Genomic DNA, 9,047 nt, shown 5'->3' with positions numbered 1-9,047 from the left:
GAGGCCCGAGCGGGGCGGGTCAGACAGTGGGCTGGAGGCCCGAGCGGAGGGAGACGGACAATGGGCTGGAGGCCCAGACGGAAGGAGATGGACAATGGGCTGGAGGCCCAGGCGCGGGAGATGGACAGTGGGCTGGAGGCCCGAGCGGGCAGATCAGACGGTGGGCTGGAGGGCCGAGTGGGCAGGTCAGACGGTGGGCTGGAGGCCCGAGTGGGCGGGTCAGACGGTGGGCTGGAGGCCCGAGCGGGCGGGTCAGTCGGTGGGCTGGAGGCCCGAGCAGGGTGGGACGGACAGTGGGCTGGAGGCCCAGGCGGAGGAAGATGGACAGTGGGCTGCAGGCCCGAGCGGGCGGGTTAGTCAGTGGGTTGGAGGCCTGATCGGGGTGGGACAATCAGTGGGCTGGAGGCCTGATCGGGGTGGGACAATCAGTGGGCTGGAGGCCCAGGCGGAGGGAGATGGACAGTGGGCTGGAGGCCTGAACGGGCGGGTCAGACAGTGGGCTGGAGGCTCGAGCAGGGTGGGATGGACAGTGGGCTGGAGGCCCAAACCAGAATGGGGACAGTTGTCGGACTGAGGACTAATGCAGGTGGTCAGTGGCTTGCAAACCCAGTCAGACCACTTGGGAAAACCCCCTGCATTATCATAGAATCCCTACAGTGTGGAAACATGCCAATCGGCCCAACAAGTCCACAGCGACTGTCTGATGAGTGTCCCACCCAAACTCACATACCTACTGTATCCCTGTAACGCTACATTTCCCATGGCTATTCCACCTAACCTACACATCCCTAGATACTATAGGTAATTTAACATAGCCAATCCACCTAACCTGCGCATTTTTGGACTGTGGTAGGAAACCAGAATGCCTGGAGGAAACTCATGCAGACATGGGGAGAATGTACCAACTCCACACAGGTAGTCGCCCAAGGCTGGAAGTAAACCCAGATCTCTGGCGCTGTGAGTCAGCAGTGCTAACCACTGAGCCACTCTGCCGCCAACCACTAAGATGCCACACCATCAGTTGATCTACTGCAATGCAATGTTTATCTGTAATCTGTTTATCTGAATATAATGTTTATCCTTTTAACTTTATTTCTTATTTTTCTAAATTATACTATGAATAATTGTAAGGTAACGTAACTTTTTCTTCATTTATTTCTCCATCTTGAATCTAAGACTTGGATCTAGGTACTTTTTCCCTAAGATGGTGCCGTGAGGGGCAACATTGTAAACTTTTCACTGTACTCCTGTACTTCAGTACATGTGACAATAAACCCAATTCTAACTTTATATTAGAGTTGATTTTAAAGACTTTATAACAATTGGAAGAAATTCATATCTTTCCTAATCTTCTGTAATAAAGTTAGAAGAGTTCTTAGTGATAAGCAAGTATTTAGGTTATTAGAAAATAATGCAGTGCAGTTGACAAATGTTTGGGAAACAGTATAATTGTCAGAAGCATTGTAAGATTTCAAAGACGGGTGATGGAGATATCTGGAAGACATCATGAGATTATGGGAGGACCTAGGGCTGTCCATAGACTTGTCGATCATTGATCGCACGTAAACTGGACTGGATGTATAGTTAGGGGTTGTGGTTGACAATGAGATCAATGTTGCATGTTATTAGTATAACAGGAAAAATATAAAAACATTGTATTCATCTGGGGAAAGTTAGTGTCATTGACCTCTTCTCCGATCTGAGCTGTAATTAAAGGGCAACTGGGTCCCACATGAAAGCCAGATTTGGAGCGGTCTCTGGCATCTTTCACATGTGGTAATAGAGCTCTGAATAAAGATCGCTTATGGTGCTGAACACAGAACCCAAGACTCCTCTTTGATATTTCTCCCTACAATAAATAAAATCTGGAGAAATGATTTTGTACTTTTAAAAATAAATTGTCAGTACCAGGTTGTTTCACAATAATTATAACTTATCTACTCCAAAACCTTAATTATAACTTACTACATCAAATGTCATCAACAGTAAAATTGGACAGGGTCTAAATCTTTTTGGTTTATTGAATATCTAGTTCTAAACAATGGTTCTTAATGTTTTTTGGATGTTTCACCTTTGCATGATACTGTTACATGAAATTTTCAGAAAGAGCGCTTTCTGATTTTCAGGATTCAATGCATACAAGCAACCTCTGGAAGCTGCAGTCAAATTTATTCCTTGGTAATGTTGATTGCTAGTAGCCATGTTCTTGTTGAATAGAGGGCAGGCTTGAGGAGCCAAATGGTCTATTTCTGCTTCTCTTTCTTATGACCCTTATTTCAACTGCAAAATCCAGTGTAAAGCACCAATGCATGACATATTTATGGTGACTGCAGCTATGCAATTGCAAGCCTATAATCATCAATTTACAAGATGGGTTGGGCAATGGGTGAGGGTGAAGGAGTGGAACAAGGCTCAGGAGAAGTAATTAAAATTTTCAAAACCGGTAATAGGACCAGTGTATAGAAATGGTCATGTATCTAATTTCAGCAGATAAGGGGAAAACTATAAGAAGAGGGGAACACAATGAAGGATTGAGGGTGTTGTACTTAAGTGCGCGCAGAATACGAAGAAAGGTAAATGAACTTATGGCACAGACTGAAATTGGCAGCTACAATGTTGCGAGCATCACAAAGATGTGGCTGCAAAGGGATCAGGGCTGGGAATCCAAGGATATAGAGTATCTGAGACGGTAGTTAGGGCAGTGGCATGCTCCTCCTGCAGAATGTGGGAGCTCAGGGAGACTTCCATTATCCCTGATGACTACATTTGTGGGAAGTGCACCCAGCTGCAGCTCCTGGGAGACCATGTTAGGGAGCTGGAGCTGGAGTTGGAGTTGGATGCACTCAGGATCATCCAAGATGCTGAGCACATCATAGATAAAAGTTTTAGTGAGGTCAGACCTAAGGTGGCCATCAATGAGAATACAGGAAGCATGCCAGGAATAAAAGAATGACGAGAGTAAGATTAGAGCCAGTCAAGGACAGTAGTGGGAAGTTGTGCGTGGAGTCTGAAGACATAGGAGAGGCGCTAAATGAATATTTTTCATCAGTATTCACACAGGAAAAAGACAATGTTGTCGAGGAGAATACTGAGATACAGGCTATTAGACTAGACGGATTGAGGTTCATAAGGAGGAGGTGTTAGCAATTCTGGAACGGGTGAAAATAGATAAGTCCCCTGGGCCGGATGGGATTTATCCTAGGATTCTCTGGGAAGCTAGAGAGGAGATTGCAGAACCTTTGGCTTTGATCTTTATGTCGTCATTGTCTACAGGAATAGTGCCAGAAGACTGGAGACTAGCAAATGTTGTCCCCTTGTTCAAGAAGGGGAGTAGAGACAACCCTGGTAATTATAGACCAGTGAGCCTTACTTCGGTTGTGGGTAAAGTGTTGGAAAGGATTATAAGAGATAGGATTTATAATCATCTAGAAAGGAATAATTTGATTAGGGATAATCAACACGGTTTTGTGAAAGGTAGGTCGTGCCTCACAAACCTTATTGAGTTCTTTGAGAAGGTGACCAAACAGGTGGATGAGGGTAAAGCGGTTGATGTGGTGTATATGGATTTCAGTAAAGCGTTTGATAAGGTTCCCCACAGTAGGCTATTGCAGAAAATATGGAGGCATGGGATTGAGGGTGATTTAGCGGTTTGGATCAGAAATTGGCTAGCTGTAAGAAGACAGAGGGTGGTGGTTGATGGGAAATGTTCATCCTGGAGTTCAGTTATTAGTGGTGTACCTCAAGGATCTGTTTTGGGGCCACTGCTGTTTGTCATTTTTATAAATGACCTGGATGAGGGCATAGAAGGATGGGTTAGTAAATTTGCGGATGACACCAAAGTCGGTGGAGTTGTGGATAGTGCGGAAGGATGTTGCAGGTTACAGAGGGACATAGATAAGCTGCAGAGCTGGGCTGAGAGGTGGCAAATGGAGTTTAATGCGGAAAAGTGTGAGGTGATTCACTTTGGAAGGAATAACAGGAATACAGAGTACTGGGCTAACGGTAAGATTCTTGGTAGTGTGGATGAGCAGAGAGATCTCGGTGTCCATGTGCATAGATCACTGAAAGTTGCCACCCAGGTTGATAGCGTTGTTAAGAAGGCGTACAGTATGTTAGGTTTTATTGGTAGAGGGATTGAGTTTCGGAGCCATGAGGTCATGTTGCAGCTGTACAAAACTCTGGTGCGGCCGCACTTGGAGTATTGCGTACAGTTCTGGTCGCCGCATTAGAGGAAGGATGTGGAAGCATTGGAAAGGGTGCAGAGGAGATTTACCAGGATGTTGCCTGGTATGGAGGGAAGATCTTATGAGGAAAGGCTGAGGGACTTGAGGCTGTTTTCGTTAGAGAGAAGAAGGTTAAGAGGTGACTTAATAGAGACATACAAGATGATCAGAGGATTAGATAGGGTGGACAGTGGGAGCCTTTTTCCTCGGATGGTGATGGCTCGCACGAGGGGACATAGCTTTAAATTGAGGGGTGATAGATATAGGACAGATGTCAAGAGGTAGGTTCTTTACTCAGAGAGTAGTAAGGGCGTGGAATGCCCTGCCTGCAAAAGTAGTAGACTCGCCAACTTTAAGGGCATTTAAATGGTCATTGGATAAACGTATGGATGATAATGGAATAGTGTAGGTTAGGCGGGCTTCAGATTGGTTTCATAGGTCGGCACAACATTGAGGGCCGAAGGGCCTGTACTGTGCTGTAATGTTCTATGTTCTATGTTCATGCCAGGAACAGCATCAGACATACTTATGCTACCAAACAGGACTACATGCATGCCAAACAGCACAAACAGCAAGTGATAGACAAAGCTAAGCGATCCCACAACCAATGGATCAGACCTAAGCTCTGCAGCCCTGCCACATCCAGCTGTAAATGGTGGTGGACAATTAAACAACTCTCTGGACGAGGAGACTCCACAAATATCCCCATCTTCAATGATGGAAGAGCCCAGAACATCCATGCAAAATATAAGGCTGAAGCTTTTGCAGCAATCTTCAGCCAGAAATGCCAAGTGGATGATCCTTCTCAGCTTCCTCCAGTGGTATCCAGCATCACAGATACCAGTCTTCAGCCAATTTGATTCATTCCATGTGATTGTCAAGAAACAGTTGGAGACACTGGATACTACAAAGGCAATAGTACTGAAGACTTGTGTTCCAGAATTTCTAGGTCCACCAGCCAAACTATTCCAATACAGTTACAACATTGACATCTACCCAACAATGCTGAAAATTGCCCAGTTATGATCTGTACACAAAAAGCAGGACAAATCCAACCTGACCAATTACTGCCCCATCGGTCTAACCTCCATTATTGGTAAAGTGATGGAAGGTTTCATCAACAAAGCTATCAGGCAGCACCTGTTCAGCACTAACCCAGTTTGGGCTCCATCAGAGCCACTCACCTCCTGACCTAATTACAACCTTGGTTGAAACATGGACAAAAGAGCTGAATTCCAGAGGTGAGGGGAGAATGACAGCTCTTGATATCAAAGTCACATTTGACCAAGTGTGGCATCAAGGAGCCCTGGCAAAACTGGAATCAAAGGGTATCAGGGGCAAACTGTCTGCTGGTTGGAAACATATTTAGCACATAGGAAGATGGTCATGGTTGTTGGAGGCTAGTCATCCCAGCTCCAGGACATCTCTGCAGAAGTTCCTTGATGTACTTGACCCAACCATCTTCGGCTGCTTCATCAATGACCTTCACCATCATCAGATCTGAAGTGGGGACATTCATCAATGATTGCACGATGTTCAACACAATTTGTAACTCCTTAGATACTGAAACAGTCTATGTTCAAATACAACAGGATCTGGACAGAATCCAGGCTTGAGCTGAAAAGTGCAAGTAACGTTTGCACCACAAAAATGCCAGGCAATGACTAATTTCAATAAGAGTCAATCTAACCACCTCCCCTTGATACTTAATGGTGTTTCCACAACTGAATTCTCCCACTATCAACATCCTGGGGGATTGGAAGGGGAACCTAGCAGGGAAGATATTGGGGCAGTAATGGCAGGAGTTTTTGGAGGTAATTCAGGAGGTGCAGGAGGAAGAAACATACTACAGGGAGGACAAGGCAAACATGATTGGTAAGGGAAGTCAGGGACAGCATAAAAGCAAAGGGAAAAGCATACAATGTGGTGAAGATGATTGGGAAGCTTTTAAAAACCAGGACAGGACAACTAAAAAACCAACAAGTGAGTGCAGGACGAAATATGAGAGTAAGCTAGCCAATAATACAAAAGAAAGCTGCAAGAGTTCTTTTCGATATGTAAAAAAAAAGGGGCGGCACATTAGCATTGCTGCTTCACAGTGGCAGGGACCCATGTTCGAATCCAGCCCTGGGTGACTGTCTGGGTGGAGTTTTCACATTCTCCCAGTGACTGTGTGGGCTTCTGCCAGGTGCTCTGATTTCCTCCCGCAGTCCAAAGATGTCCAGGTTAGGAGGATTGGCCAAGGCAAATGCAGGGTTATGATAGGGTTCGGGGTGCGCAGGTCTGGGGCTGGATAGGGTGTTCTTCAGAGGAGCAGTGCAGACTCAATGGGCAAAATATCCACTTTCCGCACAGTAGGGATTCTATGATACTTTGATTTCCATTCTATGAAAAAGATAATAGAGAGGCAAGAGTGGACATTGGACGACTGGAAAATGAGGCTAGAGAAGTGGTAATGGGTAAGAAAGAAATGGCGGAGGAAATGAATGGGTACTTTGCATCAGTCTTCAGGGTGGAAAACAGCAGTAGCATACTAGAACTTCATGTGAGTAAGGGGACAGAAGGGAGTGTATTGGCCATCACTAAGGAGAAGGTGCTGGGGAAGCTGAAGGGTCTAAAGGTGGATAAACTACCCAAACCAGATGGACTGCACCCTAGAGTTCTGAAGCGGATAGCTAAGGAGATTGTAGAGGACATTGCAAAGGAGAGCCAGTGGACATAATCTATTTGGATTTCCAGAAGGCTTGGACAAGGTACTGCATAGGAGCCTGCTAAATAAGAAAGGATTGGCTGATTTGCAGAAGGCATAGAGTAGGGATAAAGAGCTCTTTTTCAGGATTGCAGCTGATCAGTTGTGGAGTTTCACAGGGGTCCATGTTGGGACCACAACTAACATGTACAGGACACTGGTGAGGTCTCTTCTGGAGTACTGTGTGCAGTTCTGGTCGCCCTGCTAGAGGAAGGATATTATTAAATTGTAGAGAGTACAGAAAAAATTTACCAGAATTTTGCCGGGAATGGAGGATTTGAGTTATAAGAATAGGCTGCATACGCTTTTTCCACAGACCATAGCAGGTGAGTGATAGAAGGGTCAGGCATTGTTGAAGGAGCAGACTGCAGAAGGACTTGGACAAGCTGGCAGAATGGGCAAAGAAGTGACAGATGGAATGCAAAGTAGGAAAGTGTGAAGTTATACACTTCGGTCAGAAGAATAGAGGCACAGACTATTTTCCAAATGAGGAAAGGTTTCAGAAATCTGAAACGCAAAAGGGACTTAGGAGTCCTAGTTCAGAATTCTCTTGAGGTTAACATGCAGGTTCAACTGGCAGTTAGGAAGGCAAATGCAATGTTAGTACTCATTTCAACAGGGCTAGAATATAAGAGCAGGGATGTGCTGATGAGGCTATATTAGGCTCTGGTCAGACCACATTTGGAAAACAGAGTAGTTTTGGGTCCTGTAACTGAGGAAGGATGTGCTGGCCTTGGAGGAGTCTAGAGAAGGTTTACAAGAATAGTCTCAGAAATGAAGGGCTTGTCAAATGAGGAGTAGTTGAGGACTCTGGATCTGTTCTTGATGGAGTTTAGAAGGATCGGGGGGATCCCATTGAAACTTACAGAATATTGAGAGGCGTGGATACAGTGCAAATAGAGAAGATGTTTCCACTACCAGGAAAGGCTAGGACCCAAGGGCACAGCCTCACAGAGAAAGGACCACCCTTTAGAATTTTGATGAGAAGGAATCTTTTCAGCCAGAGGGTGGTGAATCTCTGGAACTCATTGCCCCAGAATGCTGTGGAGGCCAATTCTTTGAGTGTCTTCAAGACAGAGATAGATAGGTTCTTGATTAGTAAGAGCTCAAGGTTTACAGGTAGAAGGCCGGAGAATGGGGTTCAGAATCATATCAGCCACGACTGAATGGCTGGTCATACTCGATGGGCCAATTGGCCTAATTCTCCTTCCATATCCTACCGTCTAATGGAAATTAGATTTTTGGATAATTACATTCTCAAGGCATACCTAAACTTCTGCCATACTAGTATCTGAAAATACTTACTGTTCCTGAGAAAAGATTAATCACGTAACTATAGAAAAGGACAAGCTTGGTTTTAGGCTGTTCATACACTGTGCATTCTTGAGCTATGAGAAAGAAAAATAATAAAGGGTAAGATTTCCAATTAAAGACCAAGCTTCACCAAGGAATATTGTTAATTGCAACAATTTGCACTTAAGAACAAATAGAGATATCGGAAAAAGTGAACACCACAAAGCAAGACACTTCCTCAGAGAGGAAAATTAATAAAATCAAGTTGTGTAACAACTCAACAAATGTACTAATCACTTTTGGACCTTAGCATTATATGCTTAGGCCTTTTTGGCCAATTCCAGGAAGACAGGAAGTACGAATGATACTAGAAAAAAATGTTTTTATATAAAACATGGTCAGCCTGCAATTTCTTTTTGTGAAGTTCACATTAAATTCAAGGTTTTATATGTGCTCATTTATTATTACTTACAGTTTTGCAGAATTAAACATATACATACTTAATTAACTTTTAATAATGTGACAGTAAGCTGCCTTCTTGAACTGCTGCAATTACTGGAGTGCCAGTAAAACCACAGTGCCATTAGTCAGGGAGTTCCAGAATTTTGTCCCCATGACAACAAAGGAGCCCCAATTCAAGAGGGCAGCTCACCACAACTTTTTCAAGGAAAATTACAGATGGACAATAAATGCAGACCTAACTAGTAAATTAAAACAAAGAACTGCGGATGCTAGAGATTTAAAACAAATAAAAACAAACTGATGGAGAAACTCAGATAACA

General features: G+C 44.3%; 1 protein-coding gene across 1 annotated transcript in view; it reads right to left on the bottom strand.

Moving 5' to 3' along the window:
- Nucleotides 1-9,047, bottom strand: part of LOC109938457 (transmembrane channel-like protein 7) — a 103,778-nt gene that overhangs the window by 49,681 nt on the left and 45,050 nt on the right. Inside the window, exon 5 of the mRNA XM_048609836.1 lies at nt 8,278-8,360. Within this exon, the coding sequence (XP_048465793.1) occupies nt 8,278-8,360 (83 nt within the window). The remainder of the gene's footprint in view (nt 1-8,277; nt 8,361-9,047) is intronic.

This window comes from Rhincodon typus, chromosome 21, assembly GCF_021869965.1.
Source record: "Rhincodon typus isolate 14 chromosome 21, sRhiTyp1.1, whole genome shotgun sequence".
Taxonomy (NCBI): Eukaryota; Metazoa; Chordata; class Chondrichthyes; order Orectolobiformes; family Rhincodontidae; genus Rhincodon; species Rhincodon typus.
This window is presented reverse-complemented; position numbering and strand designations above follow the sequence as displayed.